The sequence below is a fragment of the Neofelis nebulosa genome, chromosome 13 (assembly GCF_028018385.1).
Source record: "Neofelis nebulosa isolate mNeoNeb1 chromosome 13, mNeoNeb1.pri, whole genome shotgun sequence".
NCBI lineage: Eukaryota > Metazoa > Chordata > Mammalia > Carnivora > Felidae > Neofelis > Neofelis nebulosa.
Genome location: NC_080794.1, coordinates 22,374,723 through 22,392,728, shown reverse-complemented (window position 1 = coordinate 22,392,728; position 18,006 = coordinate 22,374,723). Strand labels below are relative to the sequence as shown.

General features: G+C 53.2%; 1 protein-coding gene across 1 annotated transcript in view; it reads right to left on the bottom strand.

The window, feature by feature from the left end:
• Positions 1 to 5,021: 5,021 nt before the first annotated feature.
• LOC131492395 (liprin-alpha-1-like) overlaps positions 5,022 to 18,006 on the bottom strand; it is a 42,013-nt gene continuing 29,028 nt past the window's right edge. The window contains 7 exon segments of the mRNA XM_058696023.1: positions 5,022 to 5,190; positions 5,856 to 6,007; positions 10,623 to 10,839; positions 12,625 to 12,704; positions 13,934 to 13,996; positions 15,288 to 15,419; positions 17,390 to 17,473. Of these exon segments, the coding sequence (XP_058552006.1) occupies positions 5,022 to 5,190; positions 5,856 to 6,007; positions 10,623 to 10,839; positions 12,625 to 12,704; positions 13,934 to 13,996; positions 15,288 to 15,419; positions 17,390 to 17,473 (897 nt within the window).

The window sequence follows — 18,006 nt, the reverse complement described above, 5'->3', positions numbered from 1 at the left end:
CAGGTAAGACCACCGAGAAGGGACAGAGCATGGGGCCCAGCAAGCACCGAAGCCGGGCAGGATGGAGCCTCCCTGCTCCCGCTGAAATCTGCCCATGCACCCGGTGGTGTGGACACAGCGCTGGCCTCAAGTCAGGACGGGGAAAGGTGCCGCAGGAAGACAAGGAGGAGAATCAGAAGAATCCACGCCACTTCTTCCCACCGAGGACTCAAGCGACAGGGGGGTAAGAGAAAGCAGAACGTCAGAGATGTTGAGAAACACCATCAAGTGAAGCCACATCATCAGGAAGGAGGCAACAACCCCTCTTGGGCATGCGCCTGCTGCCCCTCTGCAGAGGCCATGGGGACAGACCCCTCCCGGTACCACGGAGCACCCACCTGGGAGGTGGCAGGACTCGACCAGCAAAAGGCGAGGAGGAAAGTGTGAAGTCACAACTGCATTCAGAACACTCGACGTGACCCACAAGAAAGGACCTTAGGGGCAGCAGTGATGAGTGTACAGTGGCCTCAAGGAGGAGTGTGTAGCGGGAGGAGAGTCAAGGGTATTCGGTGGGACCTGGCGGGTCTGTGGAAAGGCCTGCAAGCCCCGGAACATTCAGTATGGGGGAACACAGCCAAGGATGGCTAACGCGTGTTCTCAGAGAGGCCACACCCCTCGGACATCTGCTTGGTGCTTGGTCTGTTTCTCAACTGACATTTCTTTTTTAAGCATCATTGGATTCACCAAATCAAGTTTTAATAAACCGTGTGCAAACGAATATACCTATGGGGAATTGGTCTCTTTGCAGAAACTCTCAGATGCCTAACACTTACCCAGCTTTGGTGGGGAAAAAAACAATCTTAGATGTAAAACGCAGGGAAGCACTTTGTTGTTCCAAACCTCACACTTAACACTAAGGACTAGGAAGTGCAGAAACTAACGATCAGCCAGCAAAGGTTCTCAACAGGAAGACACAGAATGACCTAAATATGCCCTGACAGAAAGGAGAAGGGAAGTCTTACTCCACAGAAAGAAACTATGTGTCCTTCACAGTTAGTAAACGATCAGCCCTGGCGGCAGAGACAGTACAGGAAGAGGAAATCCCAGCGATTGTCAGCTGTGCGCTCCACACAAGGCCCACGGGTCAGGGCGACCATCCCTTGACCCAATGGCCATAAGCTCTCTGTGGCGGGGAGGGAAGGAACCATCCCAGAGTCGCCTGAGCTATGAGGGATCTTGTGCCACAGCCTCCCGAGGTGGCCTCATGAGGGCTGCTTCGGAATCTGTGTCTTCTCCTGTCTCTGCCCCTCCCATGCTCATGCTCTGTCTCTCTGTCTCTCAATAATAAATAAACATAAAAAACGTAAGGAAAATCTACAAATGGGGAATGAGGTCCACTCTTTAAGCTTGTTCACAAACAAATGTAAAAAGTTGATTTCCGTAAGAACAGTAAGACCTTTATTAGAGTTGCACTACATTATTTCCAGGGTCTCGCGTCTTCCTCCTGGGTGCACACCCAGCACTCTGCCCCGCGGTGGGAGCCCAGTGCTTCCTGATTGGTCTTCTGAGAGTTGTGGTGCCAGGGAGCTCAGGGTGGGCGTGGGGCAGGGGTGGGGGGAGGACTGGCCCAGGTCCCCCCCCCGCCCAGGCTTGCCGCGGCCTCAGCTCCCAGGTTCTGCGGGTCACTCCAGGCAAGCTGCCCAGGCCCCCAGGACTAGGCTCTGATAGAGCCAATGCACTGAGGACACCCACGATGCCTAGCTGTAGTAGGTGGAAGAGCACACTAATATTCAAGCAGATAAGCAGAAGTTAGGAGTCATCATAGATCATTGAAGTCTGAGCGCGCCACAGCCTTGTTACATACGAAGTCGGCCATTCTCCACCATTGTTCACATTCCAGTCAAAGAGCCTCCCGTGGCGCCGTCGCCGAGGGGCTGGGGCAGGTCAGCATGTCACGGACCGACGACCAGCTGCATCTTCTTTGGCTGCATAGAGGACAGAGAGGAAGTGGCCCAGAAGTCTGCAGGGAGAATCTCTGCTGACCCAGCAGCTAAGTCACAAATGTCCTTGGGTCTACACTGTTTTCTCCAAGAAGGTGCCTTCCTAAAGTTTTGTCATCCTCCAGAAATCAAGACTGATTGGAAATTAAAAAACAAAAGTGTATACTAAAGTTACCAGCCCTTTAAAATGACCTCGCTCTGCAATTTTGTTTACAGGTATTTACTCACATTCCTGACAGCCATCGGGCCCCCTGCCCAGAAGGCAGTCCCAGGGGGTAAAGGGAGACAGGGCCACCACACTTGTGCCAGGACCCTGACCGGGCACAAGTCAACAGAGTCCTGGGCTGCCTGGGCCTGCTCCACTGTCTATGTGAAATCACTTCCTGCCATAGAAGAGACTACCTTTTCGCTTTCCAAATAGTCTTTAAGCTGCAGACTGTGCCACACGCTGGGACAGTCCCACAGCACCCTTTCCCTTGCCCTGTTCTCCTCACAAGCATGTGTTCATTCTTATGGCAATCACGACAGTCTTAAGTAGTGGTGTGGGAGTAAATCAGTCCTGGTTTTGTAGAAGGAGAATGCAACGTTTTGTGTCTTTTCAAATAAATAACTGAAACATTCCTCCAGAGCACAGGGCCCTGGATTGCAGTGAGATATCCGGCTACCCCCAAAACACAACTTACAGGCTCTATTCCCAGGCTGCAGCCAACGTGTTATGTCAAAAACATTTCTGAAGACTATCCGTGTCAAATAGCAAAAATGAAAGAAACCAAACTCCTTATCTCTGTGAAACTATTGGTGTCTCAATAGCTAATTGGTTTATTTATTTTCTTATAGTTTTCTTTTTTCATTTTTGAAAGAGACAGAAACAGCAAGAGTGGAGCAGGGGCAGAGAGAGAGGGGGAGAGAGAATCCTAAGCAAACTCCCCACTGTCAGCACTGCGTCCAATGCGAGGCTCAAATTCACCAAGTGTGAGAACATGACCTGTGCCAAAACCAAGACTCAGATGCTTCACTGACTGAGCCACCCAGTTGCCCCTGTTTTACAGTTTGAGAGACAGAGAGAGAGAACGAGTGTGTATGAGGAGAAAGGGGCAGAGAGAAAGGAGGAAGACGACCCAAAGCAGGCTCCACGCAGAAAGCAGCCAACCCACACTTTTTGTTACCTCTGAACTTACAAAAATACACATTTCGGGGAGCACTGGGGTGGGAGAACCAGAAGGCACTACCACAAATATTAGTGTTTTCATTACAGAAAATATAAGGATGTGAAAGAAAACACATCAGCAACATCTAAGGGACAGAATTTTCCCAGCATGGTTCCAGGAGCAAAAGGTCTACTTTCAGTATCAAATTGCATACAGCCAGGTGGCAACTATCCAAGTTAGTGTAAAACACTTTTATACACTTCAAACATAGGGACATTCAAATCAGACCACTGTTAAACAGTTTCTACAAATTTCCATTCCCAGGGAACCAAAAGCCTGAGGGTTCCTACGGAATTGTGAGCAATAACAGAAATAACGGCAATTCACCTGAACTACAACTGACAGCGTGCCGGTCATGATCCTTATTATGAGTTCTGAGAAGGAGACTACATTGAGGCAGACGGAAAGAAACCAACGGACATGTCCGGGGGCTGAAGCGGAAACGGCCTCTACAGGGAGGGGCTCTGTGGGCCCAGTGTGGACTTGAGGCACCCCACTCCAGACCTCGCAGGCTCTCAGGGCATTGAAGAGTGGCCACACGCCTTGCCTAATGTCCGGTGTATCACAGAGCCCACTGACTTCAGCCCTGGCTCAAGGCCCCGTCCCGTCGTCCCACCATCCCCAATGTCCCCCCTTGGCCCACCTCCTGCTCCACCCCGCTAGCCTGCAAACCACCTCTTCTGTTGAAAAGAGCTCACTTTTATTTATCAGTTGTCAGATCACTGGGATATGGTTTCAACCTGCCTCCTTCACCCACTTAACTCAGCTCTGGGACACGGTCAACCCACGTGTGACATGATCTGCAGTGGAAAGTCCCAGAGAGATATGCCCGCACCACTCCTCTGGGCCCCCATCCCGGGCATCACAGCGCCTCAGCTGCTTGGTAGCAAATGAAACCCACTGCTGTTACTCGTTGTCAGAATCGAGACCAGTTGAAAATAAGATGTACTGATTAGACTGCAAAGGTCAGAGTCTATTTAAGAGAAACTCAAACACTACAGGGGAAGGAAACACAGGGGCAGCCTAGTGAGTGCGCCAGAGAGGTCACCAGCATGAAGGACAGGTTCTGAATGCTGGTGACCAGGTCCTCACAGGGGCTGCAGTTACACATAATGTGATGCAGCTTCTGTGTTGCAAGTATCTCGTGGATATTTAGATGCAGACACTCCTGAAAGCCATGTGACGGAAGTGCTCCCACTGTTCCGAGTTACAGGTGAGAAAACGGAAGCACAGGAATGCTAATATGGACTTTCCCCAGAGCCCCAAACCCAACTGTGCAGGAGCCAGGCTCAGACTCAAGTGCTCTGGGGCCACACCCTCACGTGAGCCACAACATATCCTCCCTGCACAACTTCTCAAGGTACACTGGGAATCCATGTGAGACCCTTCAAGATTTCATACGTGCTCTACGTCCTCCAGGACCCACAGTTTCAGAGGAGCCTCAGGTTCAGCGTGGAGGACATAATACTGCTTGGCAGCTATAGACTATATTGAGCAAACAAACAGCTACTGCTTTCAAAACAGGTACAGCTGAAAAGTGTTCAGCAAGGTGACAAGAAACACAATGCTTATTTTTTAAAGTTTTTGGTGTTTTTCAGCTTGTCTGCCCAATTTTCTGAGTCCCAGGGCACCTTGGGAGGGTTTTCAATTCAGTGGCTCCAATTCAGTGGCTGTGGGGAAGCAGAGTGATGAAATGGGAGGTGGGGGGTGTCAACGGCCACGGGAGGTCTCCCGACACGGGGAGGGGTCTGCAGGCAGAGACACCACGGATCTAGAGGAATGAGGCCAGTAAGACCACCCACACGCTGCAAACACGCAGGGGACACCAACCTGGTCATGCAGGCTCGTCGCTGGCGTGGCTGGGGTGGACCTTTTCTTTTCTGGCGAGCAACCAGCGGGTGGATTTTGTGATGCCCTTCTTCTTGGGGGCATTGTTCAGTGAGTCCTCGTTATTGCTAGTGTTGCTGAGGTTGCTCAAGGGGCCATCCTGAGAGGCTGTGGATCTGGGGGACGCACAGGAGAGCATCTTCCACGCGTGCTCGTCGCACGACACACCGCCCCACGTGATTAGAAGCACAATCCCCCAGCTTCTAGGGAGGGCTGCGCCCTGGGAGCTGACACTGTCTCCCTCCCAAGTATATCTGGAGTCCAAGCACCTTGGGTGGAGAACGCTCAGCACCCCTCCCTGGCCGTGACCCGGGAGCACGGAGGACATGCACACCTGAGCCACCCCAGGACGTGGTGCGAGTAACAGAGAGGCTGCTGAAGCTGCCTGGTGGGGGTGCGGGGAAGAGAGCATGGCTCCTGACAACCCCACAGGGCACAGTGCAGCCCAGGAGAGGAGCCCTAGGGAGCATGTCACCCAGGATCCACCGGGAGGAAAAGGCAGGTCTCAGGACTGCTGGTGTGTAGGATCTGAGCAAACGAGGTTGCCCTACAGCCACCAGCATCACAAGACTCTGGTCTTTCCCACCTGCCTTTTGCCCTGCTGGCCACACCCAGGGCACCCAGGCAGGTATCCCAAGAACACCGTGCACGTAAACTCAGTTCATTGGCCTTTCTTTGGAATCGCTGTTCCGACCCTTTCTCCCCCATGGAGAGATCAAAGGGTTCTCAGAGCTGAAAACCAGCCCACAGGCATATCTCCTACGATGCCTGTGCCCCTTACTTTGTGGCGTCCCTGATGTCCTCGTGGCTGGCCTTGGGCAGTGCCCCTTGCTGCAGCCTGTCCAAGCTCAGGGACCTCTGGGAAGAAGGAGCTGATGGTTCCCATCGTGTCCTTGCCACACTATCTTGTGACTCTTCCTCCAAAGGCAGCAACTGTGGGGTGGAGAGGAGAGTGACATCAGTTCACCGTGCACCCAGACAGAGGAGCACACAACCCTGAAATGACAGCCAGCAACTCATTTGAAAAGCTATGAGCTGTGCTTTGTGCAGCGTCCAAAACGACTTCCTAGGATCGGCCTAACGCCAGGGAAAGGGTGGTTTCGCGTCCGGGCAGTGGGCCCACTGAGACCCCCAGCCCATCTGCACCGAGGGGTGTACCCTCCCCAGGACCTCGCACCACCAGGAGCCCGGCCACAGAAGGTAGAGGCGGAGACCCAGACCATGTCACCATACACCACGGCCAGCTGAGAAGGAAGGTGCTTGGTTCCTGACGCCATTCAGGGCAAACCCTGGTGAGCACGGAGCCCTCCCATGCACGATTGTGCAAAGCTCTTTGTTTGGGGGAAATGGAGTGAGCTTGTGGCCTAATCCACTGTCACTTCTGGTAGCGATGCAAGGCTGGAATCTACAGGGACGTGTGTAAAATGACAAGGCACCCAACCCCCTGACCCCACACTCGGGTCTGACTTCTGCTTCTCGGGGACATTTCGGTTGAGGTTACAAACTGACGGACTCATCGGCAGCTTACAGACAGTCTGCTCGACACGGTGGAGACACAGTGTCCCTTGGCTGCCGTCACGACAAATGAACCCCTTCTGACTCCATTTTTCCTTCTGTCACAGGTTGTGGGTCTGTGGCTATGTGGCTGTGGGCCCTGGAAAGGACCGTGGGGCCACGGACCCGCCAGCGTTATGACCCTTGGCAGGTCCTGGTGGTGAGGCAGGGCCAGATCTCATGAGACACACGTGTAGGACTGGCGAGACAGGCACAGCCAACTGGGTTTGTACCAGGACCTCCGAAGCTGCATGGGGCTCGGGACACCCATGGCGGTCAGCACCAAGTGGAGCTGAGCTCAGGGAAGACACAAGCATAACCAACAATTACAGACACCTGCCTCCTCTCCTGATTTCCATGAGAATCATCAGACAACAAAAGGCTACCTTAACAGGCTACAAATTATCCACAGAAAACCAAACAGGGTTAGACTTGCTTCACGCAAGTAGATTTCATACCCAGGTGGAAGCAAGGATATGGAGAAAACAAACACCGAAAGGGAACAAGACAGGGAGCCACACTAGCGACCAGGCTATGAGGTGAGCAGAGACGGAGGGTTCCGGGAGCACACCCTCCCCTGTGTCGCAGCGCAGTCCACACACAGGCCCCCGCCCAGCACTGGGTCCTGCCAGACTTGTGCCTATGGGCCATTTCAGTCTCAACCAGAACGGGAGACTCCCGCAAGGCTGGGAAGTGCAATGCCCGTGCTGGCCCTGTCCGCATGGACCTGACTCCCACTGCACATACACCTAGACTTCATCCCCCAAAACCTCCAAAGAGCCCTCCAAGTAGCCATCAGTGAGCTGGGGGAGCAGGCCGTCCTGCCTGGGTGTTCATCACACGACCCTCTGTTCCTTGAGAAAGGCTTGCCACAGAGGAAAAGGCAGCACGAGCCAGCAGAATGCAGGGCGTGCCCTGTGCCCCGTCGCCGATGTGAGCTCCTGATCTCTGAGGACCGTGCACCGATGGGCAGTGTGTGGGCACCCCAAGGGCCATGATTTTTTCGCTGTCCTCACTTACCAGGAGGGCAAGGCAGGAGAAAAAGACGGTGATTAATACACCCCGGTCACAAAACAACCAGTGACCGAACTGGCACTTGAACGCGAGAATTCAACTGAACGGACACACCATCTCTGCAGTGGAGGGGCTCCCCCAGCTGCCGCCCAGCTCTGTATCAGAGGCACGGCCCTGTCAGCACATGGCTGGGAAGGTCTGGGATGGGGGTACGATCCAGGAAGCAAGGCATCCCAGTTATGAGGCGGACTCTCTGGTCGAGGGTTCCGACCCGAGGCACGGCGCTTCCCCTGAGAATGGGCACACCCACATCATTGTCCCCTGGACACAGGAGGTGTCCTGTCCCAGTGAGGGGCACTGTAAATGGGAGAAGGGCGCCCGAGCAAAGGTGGGGTATGTGGCAGAGTGGTTTCTTGGCCAGTGTTTGCCCTGCAAAGTGTCCTCATGCACAGGACCCCGGCTCTCGGGCTCTGGTTGCACATCTGGAAATGGGCTAACCACACAAGCTGTGGCTCGCGGGGATGTCTGTGAGGGCCAGGTAACAGGATCCTAAACCACTGCACACACCAGGTGGCGAACCCGAAGAGCTCATTGAATGCTACTGGCTACGGCTGTCAAAAGCGGTTATCCCGAAATCGAAAGTCTATGGCTCTGCTTCAGTAATTTCTCTTCCTAGAAACTTCTATGTCTCATGGAACTAAGTACGCAGCGCAGCGAGCAAGACACAAACGAGAGACAACGGCGAGCTCTGGTGGCCGTCGCAGGTACCGTGGAAACCGGCCGCCACGCTCGAGTCCCCAGTGGCTCCTGTACTTCCCCGCACACGCCAGCCGCTCGTCCTTACCCAGCTGTGGTGCTCACTGTGAAGAGACGGGCACTCTCCCCCACACCACAGACAAACACGGCTAGGTTGCACTACGAAACCCTTTCGCTTCCTCCGATGCTTCCTTACATCACTAGGCTGACAGAGGCATGCAAAGAAAGGAAGAGAAATCAGATTTACTGCACACTAGGAAGTTAAAATTTCCAAGACAAAACGAGCAAACATATTTTAAAGAGAACAACAGGATGGATATAATTGAGAGAAGATTTAGAAACAACCACGACTGGAAGCAGAACTTTGTGCCACCACACATGTAAACGTGTGTTTACCAGAGACGCTACCAATTATCACTCAGGGACGTAAAACTCCATTACAACATACACAACTCATTAAAACATGGCATCCTGCCGAACAAAGACATCTAACAGGTGCCTATTCTAAACTTTCCTGTAACTGTTCTCCTTGTTGAAAACCAAGTTACACCTTTACAGTATCACCCTAGGGGATGCCGAAGTTCCCGCAACACCTTGTATAACTCCAAACAAACCCACTCTGTTAATGCCCTGCTGGACGTGAATGTGAAATCCTGACCTAGAATTTGAGTGACAACCTCTCACAAATCACTGTGCTGGTTACAGGAGGGTGCCCTGGGCAGGTACGTGATAAAAACGGGCTTAGGGGCAGGTGACAGCTTCACTTGTAGGAGTCCTGAGTTTCAGTGTAGAAGGCAGTACTTGTGCTCAGTAAGCCCATGAGATTTGGAGTCCTGAACACGAGCGTCGGCTCCGCAAAGCGTGCTGTCTGTATCGAGCTTCCGTTCAGCTATGCTCAGTGCCTTATGTCTTTTGAAGAAACACTTCGTTTACAGATTATTACCTAGATCAAACCCGTATCCACCTGTACTATACAGTGATACGCTAACGACAATTTATCACTATTGGGGCAAAACCCCACTATCTACTGACAAATGAAGATGCAGGAGAAACAACACGAGCCAGCCACGACTGACCACAGACGCTCCAGGGCAAAACAGCAAACTGACAAAACACAAACCACAGAACTTTTACCCTGTGTCTCCTTCCAGCTAGCACTGCGTCTCTGCTCCCAACCAGAGTTCAAGTCCTCCAGAAAGCTGCCCCTACTGTGTCTACACAGACTCTGGAACTCTGGCGAGTGGGCTTTAGCGCAAGGGCTCCTGGACCAGACCACCGTGCTCCTCGGCCTCCACCTTGCCTGGCCCCACCCAGCACGACCAGGCCACCGCTCTCCCTTTCCCTGAGCACCTGGCTCACTGAGCTCCTTCCACCTTGTCGTGACCGCTTGGTCTCTGCCAGTTCTGTGTCTCTCTCTCCACTGCCACACTGGGCAGTGCCCAGAGACCCACCCTTGGACTCTGGGGCTATCCACAGGTGCCCACCTAGGGACTTGTCAATCATCTGTCAAACAGAAATAGATTACTAACACACATATCGCCTTACTTCCCTTTCGCTGCTGGTCTCTTCTCACTACACTGTGCACACATAGGGGTGCAGGCCTATCCTCTGACTTTTTATCTATTTATTGCTTTCTTTGTTTTATTTCAAGTGGGGGACGAGCAGAGAGAGGGAGAGAGAGAGAATCCCAAGCAGGCTCTAGGCGCGGTCAGCACAGAGCCCCATGCGGGGCTGCGGGGCTCCGGGGCTCGATCGCACAAACCCAGAGATCGTGACATGAGCAGAAATCAGCAGTCGGACGCTTGACCGACTGAGCCACCCGGCGCCCCTCATCTGGGTTTTTCAGTCATGCTGCACCCTAGCTCTGGGACGATGTCTGCACCAAACTTGTTCCATGACTACAGGTGCTCAAAACTTACACAAATATATAAAAATATACGCAGCCGAAGAGACAAAGGACAAAAGTACTTAGATTCCAAAGGTGAATTCTTTGTTGTTTAAGGATGAATACACGTGTTCATTTAACCTTCATTAGCGTTTCAAACCCTTACTAATTTGCATTGTGCTGTACTTAACACTAGGTCCTATCTTAATCCACATTGCTACTTGATACAAAGAAAGAACAAAAGCTCTCAAAAGTAAATTCTAAGGCAGCAAAAGAAGAATGGGGGAAGCAGCAAGGAGAAAGCAGCCTATCAGTCCTTTAGTTCCAGAAGAGCCTCACAGACAGGAAAAGGCAGGTGACATTGGAGCTGGCAGGTGGGTCCCACGAGAGCCCCCAGAGGATGGAGGTCCTTGCCTTGGAAGGCTCATGTCGCAGACGGGCCACACGGCCTTTCCGGCGGCGCCGCCACACCGCGCTGCTGCTGCTGCTGCTGACATCCGTGGGGCTGTCCGCCAGACGGAACCTGGAAGCTGGGATGCTGCCGACGTGCGTCCGCCTGAAATAAGGAGGGAAACAATCAACAAACACGCACACACACACCGAGGTTGTTATCTAAAGAAAAGGGGACTTTTTCAGCCAGGCCAAAACCCGTCAATTAGGAAAATGAGGTCACAGAAAAAGGTCTCCAAGGAAGGCATCCTTGCCCCTGGCTCCAGTGCAAGCCCGCTAGCCGGGTCCTGTGGAGACAGGGTCTCCCGGGCCCAGCAGGTGCAACGCATCCCCGCGGCCCAGACTTCCCCGAGGTGGAGCAGCGCCTGCCCCCAGTCAAGCTGTCATCCAGCGTGTCTGCACCACCTCCTGCCCAACTGACCGGGAAGCACTCCTATACGTCCCTCTGGCCTTCACCTGCCATCGGCCCACGTGTGCCAAGGCCCTCGCTGTGATGCCAGGTGACCCCAGGTTTTCCTCCACCAGCCACTATCGGCCCCAGGGGCATCCGCGGCAGGATCATTGGGAACCACAGCTCGCAGCTCCCGTACACAGGAGGCAAAAGCGTCTCTGGCCTCTGTGCAGTTAGACTAACAGACAAATGTCCCCCTTGGCCACAGAAGTCTCCAGAAAAGTTCCATGGAGCCCCCAGCCCCTAGGGTGGAGTCACTTAATTGGGCTGTCAGCTGCTCCCCTCAGCAAAGGCTCTGGGCACGAAGCGGTCAGCAGCTGTGAAGGAGCACCCGCCAGCCCACGTGCCCGGCCTCAGCCACGGGCTCACCCTCCACACTTGAACCCTGCACGGGAGTCCAGTGGCTCCTTGCTCTCTGGAAAAGAAGAGAAGCTGACTTCCGTTGCACAAATCCCAGTGCGGCCTGAGTGGGCCTGCCTTTGGAGCAGGAGCCTGCTTCCTGCACCTAAGGGGGCCCAGTCAGCTACTCGAGGCACTGTCACACCAGAATGACTCTCACCTGGTACCTATTTCCTACAAAGAAGCAAGCAAACCTTTTAATACCTTGCTGACAATTACTGTCTGCAGGAAGCAGCTCACAAGCCGGCTGACCCGCTCCCTCACAGGCGACTCACCAATGTCCCAACAGACTTAAAGCGATTACATGTCATTCTCCAGTCTTTTCAAAAAGCTAAGAAACTGGGAGCACTGCGCTAACCCCACCAATGTGAAGGTGACCTTCACAACCATGGCCACGTGTCCACTCCCATGGTGACCCCACTGGTGTTACCGAAGGGACCACAGCTTCCGGGGACGCTGGGTCCGAACCTGGCACGCTGGACCCCTCCTAGCCCCACACCATCACTGCCACACTCGGTGGAGGGAGGCCGCAAATAAACCCACCCAAACACGAACAGAACTTTCCCTAACTTCCACGCCTCCTCCCATGGCTGTGAGCTCTGTCATGCCTCCCGGTCTCCTGAGATTCCAAACCTAACCTCTGCAATGAGGTTTCACTTCTCCCTCTTGCCAACTACGAAGCTACCGGCTCCCTGAGCTACATCCAGTCACTCTGCCCATTCGGCCAAAGGATTCCTCTGGAAGATACACAGCAGGTGCTAACATATGTGTTTGTGAGGTGGTTCATGTTAGGCACGGTGAAGGGCAGTGTCCCCCCCAGCCCCGCCCCATCATCAGTTAGGTGGTACCTGGAAAATGGATCGCATCAGACTACAACACGCTCAGGGTTATTGTGTGTAACTCTGATCCGGTTCGGGTCATAACATAGCACACCCACGGTTCTACATTGGAACCATGAGCTGGTTCAGGTCATACTGGTGACAGAGGGAAGCCGCCCCCAGCCGCATCTCAAACACATCTGTGACCCAGGAAATGTCATACCCGTGGTGAAGCGAAGAGCCTCTCAGTCTTGCCCGCTTTAATTCAGCCCTCAGTGCTTCCATGCTCTGTAGAAGCCGATCCTGCAAAGCAGCAAATGACAACGACACTCACTGCAAGCAAGGTTAACGATTCTTTGCCTCAAGAGTCCGTTCAACACGGAGCACAAACTGGTAGTGGCCAGAGGAGAGGAGAGTAGGGGCGGTGGGCAAAAGAGGTGATGCTGATTAGGAGGCATAAGCATCCAGATATCAAATAAGGCCATCTCGGGGATGAAAAGCACCGTACAGGGAATACGGTCCGTGATACCCTAAGGACTCTGTATGGTGACACACGGTGACCACAGTGATGGTGGTGAGCACAGAGTTACGCGTGCAATTGGTGAAACGGTATGCTGTCTACTTGAAACTGATACAACACTGTAGGTTCATTACACGATGGGGAAATTTAGCAGTTACAAACCCCAAGACCATTGTCTCTAAGAGTCCTCCAGTAAACACCCGGATCACCAAGTGAACGTCCTAAACCCTACTGAACAGTTAGGTCTCAGGCCTAGCAAGGTTACAGAGGAGAAACACCGAGCCACTAACACTTCTTCCTAATTATGTAGAGAGGAGCAGGACTTTCTGGGCGGTGGGGGAATAGCCCTTCTGTGCAATAGGCACGTGCTCCTTCGTGGACCCTCCGCAGCCCAGACTCACGTCTGCACACGCAGCACCAGGGAGCAAAACCGAAGAGGACCTTCGGTCACACAACAACGCCCTAGGCAGTGCCGTCCCAGGCAGCAGACACCGCCGCACGTGGCTAACTGAGCGCCCAAAATGGGGCTGGTCCCGACCACAGGGGATGGAACTGTGAGACGGCCCGTCGGTTGCAAGGACTGAATGTGGAAAAACATTGTAGAGTAGCTCCTTCATGTCTATACTATTTACATGATACAGTAACACGTTGCCTGCATCGGGCTACATGAAAACTAACATCACCCGTCTGTTTGACCATTTCGAATGCAGCCGCGAGAATCCTTGGGATGACACCCGTGTCACCTGTTACCTTCCTGCTGGGCAACGCTGCACTCAACGAAAGGTTTGCGTGAACATTTTAGCTTTCGAGCGGACCCCCGAAGGGACTCAGAAATCTGAACCCCATAGGCTGCACAGCTCCAACTCCGCCACATGCGTGCCATTCAGACTTGCCAGCGTGGGGCCCCTCGAAAGCACAGTGGTGGCTCGCCTTGGAGGAAGTGTCAGCCCCAGAGGTCACCTGCTCCTTTCCAGTCTCAAGGGATCACTGAATGATTGAGAGATGGAAATACCTTCTCACGTTGCGTTTCTTGTAACTGTTTTTTCAGATTGCCCACTTCTCCTAACGGAGACTTCTGAGAAAGGTACAGTCCTTTAGTGTTGATTCTTTCAAACGTTCCACATGCTAGAGCACACCTACGTTTCTCTTTACAATAACGCAGCACCACAGAAAAGGCATGGAGTGGATGGCCATACCAACGAACAGGGTCACATGACCACAGAGTGAAATGCTGTCTGTGAAACTGCAGTAACAGCCTTTACTCATACTTTGTCCATGTACAATTTCTTCACGGATCACTGTCTGACTGTAAGTATGACAAGTTCCTAAGTTTACTTGCAGCAGGTACACTGGTTCGTACTAGCTTTTAGGGTCTGTGATGCCTCAGTCACTTGGGAAACCTGACCTAAGTTTCGTACATAGAATTCCAATCTCACATACAACTATTCTACCTAAAGGCTGGCCCCAGTGATCAAGGTAGAACCTCACGTGGGGTATAATAACGCACCTCATAATGGGTTTTACCCAAAACAAGTGTGTCGTGTAATTAGCATTGCTCACTGGTGTCTCCAAGTGCCCATCTTAGGGAAGATTCTGGGCTCATCTACAGGGACACAGGTGTCACCAGAACCGGTAGTATCAGGTCCGCACCCAACTGTCACCACCAGAGCTTCTCTCACAGAGATCCTATGATACTGCTTCCCTCCCGTTACACCTCAAGTGTATCCGTTATGATGGTGTAAGAGTCCAGGCTTAGACTCTTTCCAACTCAGATGAAAAGAGGGAAGGCAGGAGATGGAACAGGAGAAACTCTGTTTTCAGCTGCTTAAATGCTTGACAGAACTGCGCACTCCTACCGGTCCGTCTGGACAAAAGAGGTACAAATTAGCTCCCCAGACAAGAACCAGGCTGAAGGTTCCAGCACAGGGGTGGCCAACGAGGGCCTGCTGACCACATCCAGCCACTGCCGGGTCCTATCAACAAAGGGTTATCGACACACGGCCCCTCCCCTTAGTTATATACTGCCTATGGCTGTTTCTGGGCCCATCTTTGATTAGCATGAAGCTAGCTTACTCCTTACCTCTCAGTTAGTAAAAGCCTAACATACTCTCGGGCCCTCCCCAGACCATACTCCTCTTCTAGACAGTAAGACTCACCTTCCCGCACACATACGTCGGGCAGGGACAGGACACTGGGAACTTAACGCAGACAGTGGGTAACAGCCTGCAGTTTTCCGCGTGAAAGAATCATTTCTACTTTCTACAGTGGCTGTTAGCCTCTCTTCCACGCTGCTCCTCAGGATCACAACGTGAGCGTCTCCTCTGTGAGGACGGGGAGGCACTCAGCCGCTGTCTCTCATGTCCTACCTTATCTTCCACAGCAGCCATTCTCTCCTTAAGATGACGCTGAAGACGCTCATCAGATTCGGAAAGGAGCTGGTCAATAGTGCCCGACAGACATTTATTAGTCTCTTCATTCACTTTTTCTCTCTGCCTTACCTGAAAGAGAAGACGCAGGCTTGAAGCAAAAGTGCGAACATTGGCTCAGACGTGCGAATGACCAGCGGTGCGACCCACACGCACGCCATCCTCGGCTGCCCCTTCCCACGGCACTCTTGGGCGTGCTTGTGCCTCACTGCCAGCACCGACCTCCCGGGACACAGAAACGCAGGAACCTGCTTCCTGGGGTCATCACTTAGCAGGTGCCTTTGTTTCTGGGAAACAAAACACGCATGGGCCTTCACGAATGTCCTCATTATTAGCTCTCAGATGGGCTCAGGAGGCAGATGTACATGCAGGAAAGAGCATATTCTTAAGGGGATCAGCTTATCTACACACGGGAGGAGGAATATTCCGGGGCGGAAACAGAAGCTCGGATCTGGCCTCAGGGGGAAAGAAATGAATCAATTGACAAAACCGAAAGATAAAACAAAATCCACTTTGGGAAAGATTCAGTGGTGAGAAAGACTTTCACCTGTTTTTCGTGAAGTTCCCACATCTCCTGAACGTTTTGTAATGGAACTTGTATTAGAAATTCATAACAAATTACCTCAAGTAATTTCCGAACGTAACCGCAAAGTTCACGGGTCTGTGTTATATACAACTCTCATCAATCGTCTGGTTTAAAAACTTGTTTCTGCCGCATCTCCTGAATTAACCCAAAACAGAAGCGCCGAGGACAGGCCGGCAGGATTCAGGGGCTCCTGCCGGGCGGAGGGCCGTGGGGTACGGACTACACATGTGCCCTGCAGTCGGGGGGCCCAGGGAGGAGGAAGAGCCCACAGGACACACCCGCAGGCTAGGCAATGGACAGTCCCTCCATGCTCGGGCTTCCTCATCTCTAAGCCACACCTGCTGGCACCTCTTTCCTTGGGAGCAGGCAACAGAAAGCACGACCACCACACCTAACACGCAGCAACGGCCATCACTTGGCCACCCCACAAGAAGGGATCAGCACCCAAGTATTTTTCAAGCAAAATAGCTTAAAAATTTCCTTGGAATTGTCTCAGTTATACTAGATTCCTTATCTCAACACCTGTCCTTCCAAACTACCATACAGTGCTAAAGGCAATGAAGTGCTTCTCTAAGTAGGTGAGGTCGAATTCTTGGCCCAAGAGGCTAGTGTCTGGTTGTGCTCGCTTGTGTGTATGTGTCATGGCAGGCTGGGGTCGGCCAACACGAGCCGTCACGCTGGCATCAGAAGCTTCACTCCGCGAGAACTCATGTTTTATTCTCTGACCCTGAGGGCCAAGCACACGAGTTTCTGGTGTAAGTTAAGGGTGAGTGTTTCGAGTTTTCTGGTGAAAACAAAACCTGATGGCCTTGGATGGACGTCCCAAGATGGGGAGGCCGCTGCCTGCTCTGTCTCCTGGGTGTTTCACGTTGACGTCCGACCAGCTACCCAAGGAAAAGTCTCAGGGGATTCAAGGGACAGGGGCCTCCCTTTCGTCAAGTCACGATTATGCTATTCCTCTTCTTAGGAACATCTACCCTGACCTGTGCCTTTACATCTCAACTAGAAATTCAGGATGTGGGGACCAAGGTCAGGCCCATGACCTGATTTCAGGACCTCAGTGTCATGTCCTAAGGAAGGAGGCCCCTCCTCTAGGCTGCCCTACCCCAGGCCAGTACCTCCGCTTTGGCCAAGGGACACCCACGAGGTCCCGCGTCAACCGTGAGTAGCTGCTAATGAGCTGCTGGGCACAGTAGGCTGTGTGGGTGCCTCCACCCCTAAGCGGCACTGCCTCCGGGGCCCCAGCGTCCAGAGAACATTGTCCACATGCTAGGAGTGTTAACTAGCATCCAACTCGCACAAGAGTCCACTGTACCCCTGATGGGATCGAGAAGGGGCCTGGCGTCCACAAGGGGAAAAGTAGGAAACAAGGGACCACTCCATACCCCCACACCCCAAGCCTGTGCCTCATCCTCAACCACTGCCAGGTGCGCGGCTGCTCCGCTCGGACACGTACCCGCTGCAGTTCTTGTTTCTTTTCCTCCAGCTGGGCCTCCATCTGGCGCAGCCTTTCCTCGATGTTGCCACGCCTCTGCTCGGCCTGTGGGCGACAGCGGGGTCAGAAGAGCTGGCAGCCCCACACCACACGCTGTGCCTACGCACGACATGCTGTGAGCGGCCTTCCGCCTGCTCACAGTCCCTACCGGCCTCATGCGTGCCAGTTGGAAGCAGTGGGCTTCCATGCTGGTGACCGGGGGTAGGCAACGGTCTCGTCCCCACCCCGGTTCCCGGATCCTTGGACGGTGCCTCGTCCCCCGGGAGACACCCCTGGCCACTCAGCACGGACAGGAAGAAGCAGCAAGTGGAAAGAGCAAACAGGCGTGCTGCCTTCCTAAGCTGGGAAGTCACTTCCAACAATTTAGCTTCCTCAGCAGCAGAGTGTCCAAAGACAAACGGTCGGGCTACACGGCTGACCAGGGACAGGAGAGAGGACAGGCGAGAAAACAAACGGAGACTTGACATGCAGATCACAAAGGAGGAGAGACTCTGTTGGAGCCTGGGCCTGTGGGTGCCCAATACCGCCTGCCTGAATTGATGGCAGCCTTGAGGGTCAGCATCCCGTGACGACCCCAC